Source organism: Erpetoichthys calabaricus, chromosome 3, assembly GCF_900747795.2.
Source record: "Erpetoichthys calabaricus chromosome 3, fErpCal1.3, whole genome shotgun sequence".
Taxonomy (NCBI): domain Eukaryota; kingdom Metazoa; phylum Chordata; class Cladistia; order Polypteriformes; family Polypteridae; genus Erpetoichthys; species Erpetoichthys calabaricus.
In genome coordinates, this window is record NC_041396.2 from 234097405 (window position 1) to 234116886 (window position 19482).

Below are 19482 nucleotides of genomic sequence, written 5' to 3' on the forward strand. Positions count from 1 at the left end.
TCCAAGCTTTGCACCATCTGGGCTTGGTCCTCTATATACAGGCAGTCTGCCAAATGGAGGTCATCATTGTTCCCTCGATTGCAACAGAAGACAGAATAACCCATCAGTTGATATTCTTTAAGCCTGAGAATATGTTAGAACACTGCACTGACACTTCTTTTATATTTCTTTTTTAGCTGCAACCTTATTAAAATGTGGTTTCACCGGGCTGATAACCTAACAATCTGCACCTGTGTCCATCAGATTTGAGACATAGTACATATACTAAAGTACTATATACAGCTGATAATTGTTAGGAAACAGATACTCCCACTTTTCTTGAAAGATTAATGTGCAAATCACTTCTTCACACAAGGACAATTGTCATAAATGATATTACCATAACTTAACTGATTTCCATATTCAAAAGAGACTGTTGAATGGATACTTATGTAACATTAAGATTATTTACATTATTATGAAAGTATGATGTTCTAAACATGCTACCCATATAGTTAAAAGGCTCCTCATGATCCTATATTAAACTGAATGGAATAAGAAAATGAATGGATACAATATGGGTATTGCTATAGGTTTGAAGAGTGCCACTGTGATCTGTGAAGTTTATTCCAAATACATTGTTATGAGGCCATAAAGCTGAAACCATGCAAGTCAGCTAACAGAGACAAACTGCCTGGAAGAGGAACAGAAACACATGAAAACATGACACAGGCAGGCTATGTAGAAGTACTAATGTGTCCTGATCAATATATGGCCTGGCTCATGGTCTGCAAAGGCTATGAGTTATTAGAACAGGTGCAAAAGGTCCTATGTTAGTCTGAGAAAAGCACACCTCAGGTTGCAGTTGCCCATATCTGGCAAGGTTCATAAAAAACTCAAGTATATTACAGGGAGAGAAACTATCCTCCTGAAGCTAGAAGTCACCCAATGCTGCCAACACTCTGCCAGACCGGACATTCATCAATCAGCATTCCCCACTGAAGAACTGGATGATGACTGCCCTGTTCTCTTCGAACTGGATAATTATGAATAAATGATTATACTACATTGTATGTGGGCGTGGGAGCTACATTTTAACACTAGAATGCCCACCAAATTTTATTTCCCTTGATTACCCTATTTTTCCCAACAAATTTGTATGTCCTTATCAATGCAGCAACTACCTGCTGACAGCCACCTTTGTTTTGCTAATGTGTCAATTAGTGGCACTCACCCATCCACCTTTTCAGCCAACCTTTTGCCTCTTCCGACACTTACATTCTGTTTATCAATGCCAGCCCTAATCCTCTTCCTTACACCTCAACTCTGCCTTACACTCATACATTTGCTTTGTGTCTACAAGACCTAACATTTCTTGTTTTGTCGTACATTTACACAGATCGTTGTAGACACGGAACACACAAGATGTATATTCTTTCAAAAAACAATATATAATTACCTATATAATTCCTTACAAGCCTTTGCTATATAAAATCTTCAATGCAGTCTTGAGCTGCAAGGGAGAGGTTTCAGGCTGGTAGTGATAAACACAGAGTATAAAAGTATAAAAAGTATAAAAGGGGCAAATGGCTGGCTGAATGGGGGATGGGTATATGCTGCTAACTGACACATTTGCAAAACAAAGCCGGCTATCAGAGGGCAGTCGCTGCGCTGATAAAGATATATTCCTTGGGTCTGTTTGGAAGAAGTCAGCTTTTATGGGACAACGAAAATTTTCTTAAGTATTGTGAATTCTATTGTTAAAGCAAGATAAATGTATATATTTCTTTTTTACCATATTTATCTTGTGATTATTTCTGCCATAGTTACTAAAGGGATGTATATAAAGCTTGAGAATGTCCTGCATTCAATAAAAACACAACCTACAACCTAAAAACTAAAAATGTTAAATATGCTGTGATTTTATCAAGGCAAATTCTGAACAGCTTGTGTCCATTAGGAATGGCAAGAAGTATCACTAAGTGGCAGACAACGTGCAATTCAAACAGACACAGAGAAGAAAGTTCCTGTTTTACACAATATTGAGAAGTTCTACTATAAGTTATAGTTGCTGTTACTGAACTACAATTTAATAATGCAATATTAATTTTCAATCCTTAAAATGGTTGCATTTGTTATAATTCTGCTGGTACTGTAGACGATTTCATTTTCTTTTGGACAAGAAGAAAGTGCTAACCAGAAATGCCACATGTTTATCATTAACCTTCCACATTACATGTACATGTGAGTATGGACATGGTACAAAGTTATGAGGACACTTAAGTGTAGTAATGGCTGATTTTTTGATCTTTTGTTCTTCTCATCAGTTGTATCTTGCTTACAACTTGATGACATCATCGGTTTCACTGTTGGTAGCTGAAGCATATCTGTTGTGTGTGTGTTTTTTGTGAGAAAAATTACCGCTTAGCCAACTTTTTTTAAGGGGGAAGGTATCTCAAGATTATGACACCTACAGAATATATTTAGTAGCACTACAAGCTTCCATGTACTGGCACACTTTCATTATTATGCATTTTCTTAATCTTACCATGCTAACTCAGGATGCTTATTCTTTTATTTCTTTTGAATGTCAGAACCTGTTAAAGGTTAAAGTGCAAAAATGCATAATTCAGTTTACCTGATCTAAAGTTTGATAACAAAAATGTGTTTGTCGCCTCATGCCAAGAAGCCATAAACTTACCGACTGGGCTTCTTATACAAAACAGATGGCGTCACAAGTAAAGATACTGCAAGCAGTAGGAAGGTAGTTTAAGTAGGGCTACAAGTTAACATAAAAAAAGACCTAATAGAAAAATGCAGAAATATTAAACACTCTTATATGTATTTTCTTGAGTATTATGAAACATGACTATTTCATTTCTGAGGTTTATTTTTCATTTTAATTTAGTTCAAATTTTGTAAACTTTATGACTGTCTTTATTTACATGAGGTCATCCGAAAGCATCATGTGACCCTGAGTGTTGCGCTTGTGATGTCGCAGAGGTGGCGCTATAAATATAAGATGTTCATTGTACTGTCTGTCATTTATTGGTGAATTTCCAACCTTTGGAAATTTTCAGTATCAATCAAAAAATGCCCGGATACCATGGTGGGATTGTCTTTATTGGGCAATGCTCTCTCTGTTCTAGGGAAGATGGCTTCCTTACTTTCTCAACAACTTTCTCATCACGATTTGACCCATGTTCCATTAATGTTTCCTCTTCTTGGTTGTTTTAATCCTTCACATAACCTATTTTAAAGAGCAACTTTGGTATCTGCACATTATTTCTGTTTCATCTGTATTAACTATCAGCAATTACATAGCGAGTACAGCTTTGTAAATAAAAACAGGAGTTAAGCATTTTGGTATTGCTGAAGTGTTCCTTCCCACATGCCTTGTTCTGTTTAGAAAGTTTTAGTTATTTAGTTTCCACACTTTTTTGGTTTCCTATTGCACAGTGGATGACAGTTCCCATATATTTTCCTTTTTGTTATACCAGAGTCTATTATGCAATAATTTTCTGTGTTAGTTAGAACTTTATTTGTCCTACAAGGGGAAATAAATAAATAAACAAACATACACACCAACAGGCCTAAACATTTACTAGAATGACTATAAAGCAAAAAATTAAAAAGAAAGAAAGGTTCTGACTTGGCTGTCACAGTAAGGCATTATGCAACTGTATTGCTGTTGGTATCAAGGAGCCCCAGTAGCATTTCTTGACACACTTCTGCTGAATAGTTTGTTGGCGATAGATAGATAGATAGATAGATAGATAGATAGATAGATAGATAGATAGATAGATAGATAGATAGATAGATAGATAGATAGATAGATAGATAGATAGATAGATAGATAGATAACTTTAATGACCCTGAGGAAAATTTAAGACACTCAGTTTAGTGTGTCAGAGAGATAATGTGCAGCTTTGTTCATAATTGCACTCAGTTTTGTTTTAATTGTCTCCTTTGCTGCGACCTCCAGGGAGTCCAGTGTCTGTCCTATAACTGACCTTGACCTTTTAATTAGCTTATGTATTTGGTGGGTCTCTCTTGAAGTGATGTTGCTATCCCAGCACACCACAACATAGAAAATCAACACTAGCCATCACAGCGTTACAGTAGATATGAAAGAAGTCACATTCCACATTAAAGGAATGCAGTCTGCTAAGGAAAAAGAGCCTGCTCTGCCCCTTCCTATATAGTTCATCTGTGTTCCGAGAATAGACAATCCTGTGATTAATGTGGACCCCTAAGTACCTTGTAGGAATGGACCACCTTTATATCTACTCCTTGAATAGTGACCGGTCAATAAAAAGTCAATAGCCAGTTCCTTGGTTTTGTTGATGTTAAAATGCAGACAATTCTCTTTGCACTAAGCAACAAAGTTTTACACCTGACTCCTACACTCATAAGTGCAGAATCATCAAAGAATTGACATAACCTTCTGTTATATTTATAGTCTGAGGTGTACAGAGTGAAGACAAAAGGAGACAGGACTGTTTTTCACGTGGTGCTCCATATCAGAAACATAGTTCGAGTCTCACAAATCTACCTGACAAATAGTCCATTATCCAGGACACCATGGGCTCACCCACTTGCTCATCTCTGAGTTTAACCCTTAACAAAGATGGTTCAATGGTGTTGAAGGCACTGGAGAATTTCAAAAACATAATTCTCACAGTACTGCCAGCCTTCTGCAGGTGAGAATAAGAATAAGCCTTGTGGAGCAGATAGATAATTGCATCCTCCACTCCAATCTTTGTCTGATAATCAAACTGTAGTGTAGTGATAAGCAAACAGGTGGTCCACCACAAAAGGACACATATAGTCTAGTGCCACAGGTCTGTAAACATTAGGTGAAGAGGCACCTGCCTTCTTTGGAACGGGAACAATCCAGGATGTTCTCTACAGCAGTGGCACATTCGTAAGTTTGCACAATGTCATACAAAGCAGACTGCTCCCTATTGTGTGTGATCTTGCTAGTATCTTTGCTCCACGTGTTCCCTAACATCCTGACAGGCTAAAAACAAATTCTTATTTTAAAACTGCACTATAATACAAGAAAGTCAAGTTAGTAAGTAAAAATGAGAATACAACCACTTAGTAAGTATAGACAACACTAATACTTCATGAAATATGAATAACATTAAATAATGAATTTCTTTCTTAAAATTAAAATGAGTTAAATTACAAACTGATGAAATGTTATTTTTCAGGATGCGTACTTAATGTCATTTTCTAAACAAAAATTCAGCTGACTGGCACAACAAAAAACAAGTAATTTGTTATGTACATCCAGTACAGTGAAGACATTTTGGACAGAAAAATATTATAAGTTGAAAACTTGGAAAAAGTGACACAGTGATTAGTTACTCAGAGCACTTGGAACTCGGTGAGTAAATCAGTGACTTTCTACATCCGAAACCTTCTTTGTTACTTTGATTACTGATACTAAACAGGTAGTGTACTGTGTGCTCTGTGACAGACTGGCTTCACATTACCAAGAAATGGGATATTTAACACTATCATTGCCATTGGCAGTGCCTCATCCTTCTGTGTACTCAACGCTTTTTATGCCTTCTTTCCTGATTCAATCTACTTTTTCATATACAAAATATTCATGTTAAGTGATCAAATTTATTAATAATATTAATAATATGATGGTTACATGATTAATATATGATTAAGAAACTAATTAAATTCACTGCTCATAGAAAGTAAATTAAAAATTGAAATGTGTGCCAGGTATTTAATATATTTATTTTAGATTAACTGTATTTTTCATTCTGTTTTGGACTAGTATCCTGTCTGAGGTTTGTTCCTGGTTTGTGCCTAATAGCACTTAAATTAAATCGGGTTAACCACAGGCATGGCCATAAATTGCAGACATAAATTAACATATCATTTAAGTTTGACTTGGTGACAAATTACTTTTCCAGAGATGTCAACATACTGCATGTACAGGTACTGTAGAAATGTTCCATCTCCCTGCTTCCTTTGAATCTGCATGGACCTACTGTGAGGAATGTATGAAATTTACTATTAATAAAAAACTAATTTTCCCATTAATAACAAATATCAATGGGTTTTAAGCATAAATTATGAACCAATTTGTGCTTAACACTAATGAAAAAAGAGCTGCCAATTAGGCACTCAAACCTTAAATATGCCATATACAATTCTGTCAAAACCATCCATACTAGCAGAATCCCTGTTATGCATCATTACTAGAATAACAGCCATTTTCCAAGTGTACTCAGGTTGTCTCTTGCAACCCATCTTCTTCCTCCACTTTCCCCAGTCCCAGGCATCCTTTAGGGTGAAGCCATTCTTTTAATATCATCCGACACCACCTCTAAGCATTGTTGGCCTCATTCTATCCCCTTACACCTCTTCACCCATTTATTTTCTGCCTTAATTTTCACATGCCCAAACCACCTAAGTCTGTTTATCTTCAGCATACCTATCACTGCTGGATCATGTCTTCACTCAACTTGGCATTCAATTTCCTTTCATTCTGTGATACTCCATCTGATCATTGTTGTCTCTGTTCTTTCCAACTCTGTCTCTTGTTTCGGTTTCATCAGGCATGGTTCTCTCCCATATAGCATACAACTCCTCGTGCTGCTGTTATGAATGAGGAACTTCTCTTTGAATTTCTTCCATGCATTTTTCATCGTGACTATCACTTATGTGCTTGCACCTCAGTCTGCACACCACTTGTCAACCTAAGTAGCAGACCCCTTCTTTTTCCAAAATTCCATTGTACAGGATGAATAAAAAGTGAAAGGAAATCAAAATATCTCCCCAAAAGACCACCAGAAATGACCTTGCTTTTAAATATAATATCTTAATATAGAAACTCAGAGAAACAATCTGCTATTACACAAATTACATAAATGGTAATCTTTAATCTAATATTGCTTTTTGTATCAATAAGGTGCTGCTGGAGTATGTGAATTTTCCCTTGGGATTAATAAAGTATCTATCTATCTATGGTAGCAGAGTGCTTTAGCTGTCAGTGCTGCTGCTGTATTTGAATCGTTGCCCAGTCACATGCCTTGTTTGTAACAAAGATTTCTCCAGCTACTCTGGTCTTCTTGCCCCACACCAAAGATGTGTTACAATAAGCTGCAGCTGTATACTGGCCCTATATATGCAAGTGTGCCATCTAGGGACAGACAGACTCAGCACCCTTGACCTTGAACTGTATAAAACAGGCTTGAGAATGGATGGATGGATAGATAGATACTAAAATCTAGTCCAACATCTGCTTCTGCTATGTAAATAAATACCTGCAAGTCCTTCATGGTGATCCTGCTCAGTCTTTCTCTGGGTTACTGATGATTCACTTTCTCTGCTATCATATGGATGGCTGAATGCTGGCAATCTTTCCATGTCTGAGTTCTTATTGCCAGCCTCCAATGTAGCATCGTCATCTTGTGACTGGCTAATGGTTTTTACTTTAGAAGCACTTCCAGAAGCATGTGTTACAGCCTTGCGACCACCATCAACTAAAGAGAAAGGAAGCAAAAGTAAAACAACCCAATATTAAAACACATTTTAATAAGACCTTTTTACCTTTAGTACTTTTAAACTCAATGATTTACTTTTATAAGAACTATGTGCTTGTGTAAATACACATGTTGGGTACAAATGAAAACTGAATCCTGGAAAAGTTTACTCCAGTCAACCTTAAACTTAGTGTATTATAATATATTAACTGGAATACAGCTTGTAGTTTTCTAGGAAACAATATAGCACAGAAAGAATGGAGGAAAACATCTAAAATGTACACAAAGCACAAGCAAAGGACTAAAGAGAACATTTTAAAAAATGGCAGCAATCAACTGTCCAAATCAGTGGGGTTTTTTTTACCACTTCTGCATACAGACTTACCAAAACATAGATTTCCTCAACTTACAGAAAATTGCCTAATTTAATGACTTTGGAACACAGGATATTTATGGTTTATTCTCAACCAACATGGTTTTCACAATCATTTTCATGTTTTGAAAAAATCCAGTCAATTTATATAGCAGATATTTTTGACAAAAATGTATTTCATCTTTTAAACTAATCTTATAGAAATCTCTAAGTTCGAGTAGCACTGATGGCTTCTGCCCCTGACTCAACCAATCAGCCCAAGTAATGCAATATGATCATCACTGAAGAAACACATAGTAAAAAGTGAACTAGCTTCAGATTAAAAAACCAAAGCACGGTTACTTCAGTCATTAGGATTGAACAGAACTACACTATAAACCTCAGTAGCAACATGCAACTAAATTCAGGAAAACAGAAAATCTAGTTTTGACTCTGCACAATATGGTTATATATTGCCTTTGTACCATTATTGATTTATACTGAGAAGGCCATACCTGTAATGTAAAGTGAGAGCATGTTAGCTTTTCTGAATATATACTAAAGAGGAAAATGTTAAAGCATTGCTAGTGAAAGTTACAATAATATAAAAAGGGAAATTATTCAGCTTTTAACGTTGTTCTATTCCCCACGTATATGGGCTTTGAGACAGGTGCAACTAAAAGCAAGTAAGGAGACCTTGTATTTTTCAACAGGGAGTAAATGCCCACTAGATGCAAAAAGTTCACTATGATTAAGTTAGTAAAATGAATAAAACAGTGACACTCCGTAGCTAGGGCAAAATATTCCGTAAAATAAAGATAAACCGATTTTTTCTTTTAGTTTGTGTTTTTTTTGTTTTGTTTATTTCTCAAGTCAATGCAATCTTGCTGTTTTCCATTAATGTATTTTGTTGGAGTTTTTTTAGAAAAACAAATACCATGAAAACAACAATCATCTTCTGCCTAATTACTAATTTACTTTCACCTGACAGAATGTCAGTGAAATATGTCTTATGGTCTGCATCTCCATTGTTCTTTACACAACCCTATCTGCACTGGTTTGAAGTACATAGTATCTTCAGACTGTTAATTTAAGTTCCTTTTACAATAAATTTGTCAATACACTCTGTTCAAGATCAACTGTGATATATTGTTTCATACCAATACATAGAGTGCGTTTAAGTGCACACACAAAACCAAGTTAAGTCAGAAATCTGGTGCCTTATAAACTCCCATTTACATGTGTGAGTCCACCTATGGAGTTTCCCCCTTTGGCAAAATGCTGCAATGTCATTAAACTGCACAGAAAAAGTGTTAAATTTCCTTATTGGCCGCCGTTAATTTGAGAACAAACATATAGCCTATGTCTCTCGAGCAGTGTGGGGAACTTTACTTTTAAAAGTAACTTAGTTTATATTACTCACTACTTACAAAAAACTAACTAAATATGTTATATAGTTACTTACTGTCTTATCAACTGTAATGCATTACAAGCTGTGCATTACTTTTTCTTCCTTTGTATGTAAAACTACACATGACTGGCCAGCATTTGTTATTAAATCCTAAGTTTGTATATCACCCTTCAGGAAACTGACCAGAAACAAAGCTAAACACTTTAATTTTCTTTGTTTTATAAATAGGTTTAGTCTTTCATGTAAGTAAACAACATCCATTCCCGACCTGGGCCACTGATGTTTTGCAGTATGAGAACTGGCCATTGTGCCACCAGATCACACTATTTCATATAGCTGAATTAAAGCTAAACAGGTGCTTTATTAATATGTTTCTGCTTGACTGTGTGATTGTGCCTTACAAAGGAGTGGTGTACCAGTACATTTGGTTCCTACTTTACATTCATTGCTGCTGGGATAATAATAATTCTGGTATTTCAACTTCAATAAAAAAAACATTGCATTAGGTTACTCATTACTTTAAAAAGTATTTAGACAATACAAGGCAAGTTACTTTTAATGTGTTAACCCCAATAGAGCTCCTGAGATTGTACTGCTGAGCTTAGCACTGTATATTCAGCTCATCAACATAAATTTAGTGATTTTTGAAATCTTGTGACAGATTATTTCAATCAAGAGAAGGGATAATGTTATTACCCGAGCATTTGCCTTAGGAAAATGTTCTTTGTGCACACTTCCAATGTTTTCTATCTGTGGCTGCTGACAGTGTGTGGGAAGCTAACACATGCAAAGGCTAACATAGTGCAAAAGACTTGCACAGACTACAAAATCCATAAGAGTTAAGGCTTACACAGCCAGAGAGCCAGGTTACTCGTGGAGAAATCTACATCAGTTAATCAGGTTGCTCAGAGACCAACAATCTGGTTTCTCAAAGCACATGTATACACACTGATAATTTCATGTCTTACAGAGATGCATCTTTGAGGTTCACCCAGCTATGGTCTACTAAATAAGGGACCTTTCTTCTGGAGATCTCAACCTAATAACACTTCACTATTGTTACAGTTTCTGTGTTGGTTCCCTTTCTCTTCTGCTCTTCCTACCTTAGGCTTTGTCCAAATGAGTATATGCCAACCTTAGAACGCCAAATATTCTTTATATTCACCTTTTTCTATATGTGCCAAGAGGACCAGTTTGCACGTCCTCAAGCCTGCTGTAGCTTCCCAGGCAAAGTTCTCCTGCAGTATTTCCAGTGATAATGTGCCTGCTTCTAAAAAATCATTTTCTCCAACTTTAGCAATGTTACAAAGTTCACTGTGACAAATATTTTTCCTGATGTTTGTTTTTTTTGAGAAAAGTAAAGGGCAATAATACTTTTCAAAAATCATTAACAATCAGTTTTAAAATATCCAGTACAGTGATGTCGTATGCCCTGATACCGAATGGTATTTCATTAATTATGTAAGCCATGCAAAAAAACAACAACAAAAAAAAATCAACTCACAATTTTGACAGAAAGCCTCATCTGAACTGTCAGCACACTGGACTGTTCCATCACAGGCAAATGTGATATCAATACAGCAGCCATCATCACACATGAACTTGTAACGTGAACAAAGACCTGTACAAGCTAAGAAAAATAAAGTAGTTCAATATAACCACAAAAAAAAAGTATGTCACTTCAAGTAAATGGCAGAAATTACAAACTCATTATTACAATATTTTACAGAAACAGTTTACAACCGTTTCCAAGAAGAGATGCTGTGCAAAATGTGTACTAACATTTTAGATAGCATTTCAACTTTTTTGGAAATGGGGTTATGCATAATAATTCACTTATTTGCAGGATCTTATTATTCTTCATTCATTTTCTGGACTTACTTGTCCAATGCATGGTAGAAGAAAGTTAGCTAGTGCAAGACCTGAGGAATTAAGGCTGCACAATCATTCACAGACCCGCACTCACATATAGCAGACAAGTTTAAAGTTGCCAATCAAATGAACACATTCGTACATGGAATGTACAGTAAATGATTGCTAGCAGCCATACAACCTGCACTTCAGAACAGGTAATCCACCTGAAGCTAAGTATGATGGGAGGCTATTTAGGAAAAGCTTGGTTTGCTGCTGGCAAAGGTGTTGGTTAGGCCATCAGGAGGCGCTTACCCTTTGGTCTGTGTGCAGATTCCAATCCCCCAGTGCAGTGACAAGGGACAATGGGCTATAAATAAGGCACCATCCTTCAGATGAGACATAAAACCAAAGTTCTGACTCTATGTGGGCATCTTTTGAAAGGAGTAGGGTTTATCCCAATGTCCTGGCCTTTTCCATTCTAGCCTCCTAATTATTCCCCGTCTCTAACTATCTCTCTTTATCATCCCTTCACCATCTAATAACTAATGTGTTGTGAGTATACTGTGCAATAATGGCTGCCATCACATCCTCCAGGTGGTTGCTACACATTGGTGACAACTGAAATAGTTCTCCACTGTCTATGTAAAGTGTTTTGAGTAGCGAAAATAGCACTATATAAATGTAATTCATTATTATTATTATCATTATGTATGAGCAAATCATAGAGAAATGTAAATGGGAAAGTAAAAGTAAAAACAAAAACGAAACTAGCATCAGGAAAAGACAAAAATAAGTATAAAATAAGAGTATATGTGTGCAGTGATCTTACTGTTCACATAGGGAATCTAAAAAATAAAAAAGTGTTTCTGATATTGACAGAGTACATGCAGGGTAACGCTGCTAACTGGACTGCCTCTTTACTGCCAATGTGGGTAAAAGGCCATCATTGGACCATATATGTCATGTGCATAAACTGGCCCAGAAGTTATTAGTGATAGGGAACTGAAATAATTGAGAGGTCATAAAAGATAGGCAGAACACCAGAAGAACCCTCCCAAAACATTGAGTGGCAGAACAGGGCCCCAGGTAGAACACGTAGGTCTTTGTTTCATGTTGTGTAGGGCAGGCAGTACCTGATATCTGGGACCAGCATAGAGTGCCCTGGAATGAAGACCACAGGACTTTCATTCCTGACCCTAAACATAATAAGGATTATCCTGAAAGTAATCTCAGGGTTCAAAGCCACTCATTGCCAGTGACATACTAAGATTGAAATCAGAAAGAGTTTATTATCTGTTTATTAGTTCATACCTTATTTTTGTAATTTGAATGATAAAATCATTATTTTTACATTGTCACATATGTGCATCATAGGGTCACATTCAGGCTCATCCTAGGTAAGCAATACCACCCCAGGATGAGAGTGGTCACTGTCACTAACATTTTCCACAGCTCAGAGAAGATGTGCAATGAGGGCAACTGACTGCTCCTTCTGGTCAGAGGATCATATATTCAAGGTGCTCTCAGAAGGTGGCATCTCATGTGGATGTACACTCAGCACAGGTTGGAGATCTACTTCCAACCTGACCGATTAGCAAAGGCACTGCAGTCATGTGTTTTGTTTGTTTTTGCATCATCAAGCACTGTTTCTATTTCAAATGGAACTATTATTAAACAGGCAGACACTTGAAAACACTTGAAAAAATTAAGTCAATAAAGAAAATGAAAAATAAAAGGGGTAATGAGATTCAGAATAGCACCAACCATCTGATAGTACTCTCATTTAGGTCTAATCCAAAAGACAGAATTTCTGCTGTAAAAGAACAAGTAGTCCAACACATATCTCAGTTTTTTTACAAAAACTTCTGCTGCATGTTGACATGTCCTAGTTCTATGATATGATATCTTTGATTGTACATTTTGTGCTGTTAGATGTGCCACTTACTCGTATAAGTATACAGGCGAGTTTATTAAGCTTAAAAATTACTAAATTATACCTGTGACTCTGCGTTCTTGAGGCAGAACAGTAACAGTTACATTATCCAGGCTCTTCTGATTCTCTGTGTCTGTAACGGTTAGCTGGAAGTGATAAATCCCTTCTTTTAAGTCAGTCAGCTTCAATATACCTGGTTGCGGAGCCTGTAGGAAGTATAATGAGTATTTGTTAAATCAAATGATGACACCAGATAAACTTCTGATATTATTGGGTCTGACATTCCATACCTTCATACCATCTGCTCAACCAGATGACTCAGGAGAACAGAATCCATCATCTATGATGACAGCCATCCAGCTCATCAGGTTTACACTTCTGCCTTCTGGGAAGCCTAACCACTGAACTCCCAGTAATCTGATCCTACTAGCCCTGCACTGTGTACTGTACCTACCTGCTGGTTTATGCATAATTGTACTGTATATTGTTTTTAACTCTTATTTTATAAGCTGTATTTATGTATTCATGCTGTTTATTTATTTATTTTCTGCTACTCTTATTTATTTACAGTATTTATTTAAACATCATCACAGCTGTAGCACAAGAATTTCACTATGCCCTTGCATTGTATGTGACAATAAAAATCTCTAAATCTCTATTCTAAAATAAGGAGAGCATGATGGGCTTTATTATCACAGCTATAGTATCACATATGATACCAATATTGACTATGTTAATAAGTCTGAAACATAAGGTCACATTTCCACATTTAAGACAAGTTTATATATGCTGAAATATATGCTGTTCCTGCAAAGATGTTTTTGGGTTAAGTTTATACTTTACTGCATTCATACAAAAAAAAGCTTGCTTCAAGGTTATACAGATTTTATTAAAAGGCACCAATGGATTTAATTAATCCTGTGGGGCACACAGAGCATGGCCAAAAGACCAGCAGCGGCGTGAACTCTCATTTAAGTATGTATAGTCCTAAATATGTAGTTAACTAAGTAATCTTCACCCAACAACCTATAAAGTAAAAAAAAGCAGTCAGGTTAGTATTGTAAAAATGACTAAATCATTTAGTTATTAAGGAAAGTGCAACATAAGAAAATGTTTTAAAGAACTAATAATGACCCTAGAGACATACACACCTATACTGGTCTATTGCTGAATTGGTGAAAATGAATCATTCTGTTATTCATATTAATTTACTTATTTTCCATACCTGTTTTATTCCAGTCAACACAAAGAATAGTCTAACACTACTGCCCTCAGTAATACAGATGAAGTAAGTGAATGTAATATGATAGAAATGACACTAAACGAACACAAGCATAATATTAATGTGGCACTAATGCAAAACTCACAGGTTAAAATTCCCATCACATATAACCTTTTACTACTTTAACTCTATGAACATGAGTTGTTTTTTAATGCATCAGTCTGATATCAATCTTTATTTTATATGGTGTCATTCAATATGTAGCATGACATGGTGTTTTACAACTTCTTCTTCTTGTTTCGGCTGCTACCGTTAGGGGTTGCCACAGCGGATCATCTTCTTCCATATCTGTCCTCTGCATCTTGCTCTGTTACACCCATCACCTGCATGTCCTCTCTCACCACATCCATAAACCTTCACTTAGGCCTTCCTCTTTCCTCTTCCCTGGCAGCTCTATCCTTAGCATCCTTCTCCCAATATACCCAGCATTTCTCCTCTGCACATGTCCAAACGCAATCTTGCCTCTCTGACTTTGTCTCCCAACCATCCAACTTCAGCTGACCCTCTAATGTACTCATTTCTAATCCTATCCATCCTTGTCACACCCAGTACATATCTTATCATCTTTAACTCTGCTGCCTTCAGCTCTGTCTCCTGCTTTCTGGTCAGTGCCACTGTCTCCAACCCATATAACATAGCTGATCTCACTACCGTCCTGTAGACCTTCCCTTTCACTCTTGCTGATACCCGTCTGTCACAAATTACTCCTGACGCTCTTCTCCACCCATTCCACCCTGCCTGCACTCTCTTTTTCACCTCTCTTCCACAATCCCCTTTACTCTGTACTGTTGATCCCAAGTATTTCAACTCTTCCACCTTCACCAGCTCTACTCCCTGCATCCTCACCATTCCACTGACCTCGCTCTCATTTATACACATGTATTCTGTCTTGTTCCTACTGACCTTCATTCCTCTCCTCTCTAAAGCATATCTCCACCTCTCTAGGGTCTCCTCAACCTGCTCCCTACTTTAGCTACAGATCACAATGTCATCAGCAAACATCATAGTCCACGAAGACTCCTGTCTAATCTTGTCTGTCAACCTGTCCATCACCACTGCAAATAACAAAGGGCTCAGAGACGATCCCTGATGTAATCCCACCTCCAAATTGAATGCATCCACCACTCCTACCGCAGACCTCACCACAGTCACACTTCCCTCATACATATCCTATACAGTAATCCCTCACTTATCGCGGGAGATAGGTTCCAAGGCCGACCGCGATAACTGAATTTCCGCAAAGTAGGGACACCATATTTATTTAATTATTTAACATGTATTTGGACGTTTTTAAACCCTCCCTGTATTGTTTACAAACCACCCTTTACTCTATTAATAACAGGGACAACTGCTAAGCAATATGAAATCAGTAGATAAGTTCACACTTACTGTATAGCAAAGTACACGTAGCAGCTTGTAGGCGGTCATGACGTTGTCGACCTTGTTGCAAAGATTCCTAAAGCAGATTCCATCCAGACTACTGCCTTATCACGTCCTCTTGCAACTCGTTTTGCGCCCTGGTTAAAGGACACTGCGGCCGTAGATCTTATATGCTTTTCCTCCTTTTTAAATAAAAAGAATCGTGGACTCATTGATGCTGTGATGGTGTCCTGCAGCGGTGTAGCTGTTCCCTTCCTTCAACATAGCCAACACTTTTACCTTTTCTGCAATCATTTGCATCTTCTGTTGGCGTTTGGACATGGCCCTTGCAGCAGTAGCACGTTAATGCTGAATGAGTAAGATGTGACTTCCTGGTTAATGCAGCACTCCATCGCTGAGCCAATCAGCAGCACACAGGAACTTAACTGCGTCCTCTGACTGGGTAGCTTCTCAGCCATCCGCCAATAGCATCTCTTGTATGAAATCAACTGGGCAAACCAACTTAGGAAGCAAGTACCAGAAGTAAAAAGCAGCGAAAAATCTGCGTAATATATTTAGATATGCTTACATATAAAATTCGCGAAGTCGTGAATCTGCGAAAAGTGAACCACGAAGTAGCGAGGGATTACTGTACAACTCTTACATACTTCTCTGCCACTCCCGACTTCCTCATACAATACCACAGCTCCTCTCGAGGCACCCTGTCATATGCTTTCTCCAGGTCCACAAAGACGCAATGCAACTCCTTCTAGCCTTCTCTAAACTTCTCCATCAAAAAGCTTACATTATTAAGGGTTGTAGATTGTGATCAACTTGGTTAGCTGCATGTATTTAGGCATCTTTCTTAAGTTTCCTTAAAGAACCATACATTTTGGACTTTGCACATCGTAGCATATCAATTTTTCACCAATTCATACATATACAGATTCAAAACAAGCCAGTTTAGAGTTGTAGCTTGTTGGACCATGAAACACACCACGCACAGATATGGCAAGAACACAAAAATGAGCCTCAGAACTGTGAGGCAGCAAAATGAGGAAGCAACTATTTATGGCATCAAAATGACAGGGTAAATAACAGCCACGGTAGAAGAACAAGCAGGAACCCCCACTGCATGTTCAATGTGCACATCAAAAAGAAACGATACAAGTGCATTACTTAGTAAGTATAATAAGAGACAAGACTGCATAGTGGTATAAAGACAAAAAAGATGATACTCACATCCTTAATGCTGTGGATCCTAACTGAACTCTTCAGTTTCAAGCACTTCCAGTGACCAAGGGCCTCATGTATAAACACTGTGTATGCCCAAAAATATTGTGTATGCCAATTTCACTTTGAGATGTAGAAAAACTAAACTTGGCATGAAGCCACTGACATTTTCACAGCAGCCTAACCGTATATGCATGCACTTTTCTGCTCGGTTTTACAAACAGGCGGCACCCAGCATCAAAGCAATATTACTATGTGGTCTCCCTTCATTTTTTAGATTTGCATCAATGACATAGGATTTATGAAATACACTGAAATTAACTGCATATTGTTTACAAATTTAAATCACTTCATTGTAATTATTCTGTAACCATATAATGGTGCATGGAATGGCAAAGCTATTCCAACTGCCATAGCTGCTTTAGCTTTGTTAGAAGACATCGCACATGGAAGAAACAGAAGATAGTACATTTTATAGATGATGATGACTGCTTTCTAAGTTGATTTTGATTTCCAAGAGCTATCTTCTTGGAATTGTGTGCTGAACTGGTGAAGGCTTTACAAAGGCAGACTTTGAGGGACTGTGCTCTATCTGCTCCTTGGCAAGCTCTGTTCACCATTGGGTTTTTAGCCAGAGGAGTTTTTCAACATGAATTTGCTGATGATCGGGTATTTCACAATCATCATTGAGTTGCGCCATGCCAGCTGTATGGGATGGCATTATCCACTTGTCATCCAGATAGTATGACTTTCTTACACTGTGGTTGAACTGGCAAACATCAAAGCTCAATTTGCAGCAATGTCTGTTTTTCCAAATGTAATCGGAGCGGTCAACTGCACAAACATTGCTATTGCAACGACGTTGGACAAGTTACATCAGCGTGGGATGAATCACTAAAAGAATGAGCTGGCATTACATCATCTATAGCAGGAGAGCCTATAAAAACAGCAATTCCATGCAGTCGCACGTTCTTTTTCCAACTAGTGAGGCAAAAGGCAAGCAGCCCTTTTAAGGATAGCGAGTCACCTCAAAGAGCCATGTAAAGAGCATGGAATCTATCCATTGTGGTGCTCGGCGCCAACACTACACTATAAAGGCACCTTCAGAGAATGTACTTGCTTATGTAAACAGAAAGCATTTCCACTCTATTAATATACTGCTCTATAGTCCACGGAACGTGTGTCGCATTGTGCATTGTGTTTAAAAAACAAGTAAAGTGAGTAGCTAGGTTTGGTTCAGTCTTAGATACAAAATGACCATTGAGATGACCTTTCAACCCCTAACCAAGTACACCAATGTCATGACCCCAGAGGACACACCCTCAGCACCAGGATCTGAATCATAAAGACAGAAACCATAAAATGGCTGCCCCATCGTCTAAACAAATTGGTGTCTGAAAAGACATTAAATAAAAGTCAATTTTGAAATAAGGTTCAAATCAAGAAAAAAAAAACACAATTCCATGAGTACATAAATAACAGAAACAACACTTGGGTCATAAGACCTTTTTCAGCCTTTCACCTCACAAAGTACAAGAAATTCTTTCTTATACAGATGTGACATAATAGTGAAAGCAAAAAGCAACAACATATGATAAAAGGAATATCAAGAAAAGTGACTTAATAATAATAATAATAATAAATAATAATACCATCTTCTTATATAGTTTGCTACCGTGGCTGTCCATTTGTCTGTCCAGGATTTTAAATCACTTGTAGCTTGCAAAACATTTGAACTATTGACCTGAAATTTGGTACACATATACTACGTGACCTCTACTATCTGCTTTCGGGGTGACGATTGACCTCCAAGGTTATTCCTCTTTTTATTTTTATTTTATTTTATTATAGAATCAACTCTCGGCAGTGACCAGCAGGGCGGCCGTACGGTGCATGTGTACAGGGGCCATTCTCATTCCCTACCACCTTTGCCGTCACTTCCTCTACCTCTTTGTATCTTAAATCATTCTTGAAGCAGATTGAAGGCTTAAGCGCCACTTTAACTGAAAAACTAAGGAAAACTTACTAATTAATTGCAACACAAACACTGACTTAATCGCGAAAAGATGCCGACGAAAGAAGACAAGAAGCGGGCCGCTAGGGTGGAGAAAAGAAGAGCTGCTCAGGAAGCAGCAAGCGCATCAACCTCTGAGCAAACAAATGCTAAACGTACAGAGAAAGAGTATGAAAACTATGAATGCTCAAGGCAAGTGTATACACTGCACGTTATTTTGCTGTACGCCGTTACTGGTGTATAAATAATACATATATATTGTATATGAAAGAATAACAAGTCATGTATATATGGTACATGAAAAGCTTACTAAATACACAAACAACAGTGACATATGAACTGCCTACAAAGATTAAGAGGTTACATGATACTGTTCCTGCGGTGGGTTGGCACCCTGCCCGGGATTGGTTCCTGCCTTGTGCCCTGTGTTGGCTGGGATTGGCTCCAGCAGACCCCCGTGACCCTGTGTTCGGATTCAGTGGGTTGGAAAATGGATGGATGGATGGATGATACTGTTCAAAATTATGAATGAAAATTAATATGGTGAA

General features: G+C 37.4%; 1 protein-coding gene across 2 annotated transcripts in view; it reads right to left on the minus strand.

The window, feature by feature from the left end:
• Positions 1 to 19482, minus strand: part of lrp11 (low density lipoprotein receptor-related protein 11) — a 66469-nt gene that overhangs the window by 28540 nt on the left and 18447 nt on the right. The window contains exons 3-5 of one of the 2 annotated variants that reach the window (XM_028797903.2): positions 13111 to 13252; positions 10764 to 10889; positions 7278 to 7496 (exon numbers count right to left, since the gene is read on the minus strand). In XM_028797903.2, the coding sequence (XP_028653736.2) occupies positions 7278 to 7496; positions 10764 to 10889; positions 13111 to 13252 (487 nt within the window). The remainder of the gene's footprint in view (positions 1 to 7277; positions 7497 to 10763; positions 10890 to 13110; positions 13253 to 19482) is intronic. The other variant, XM_028797904.2, reaches the window with a different exon arrangement.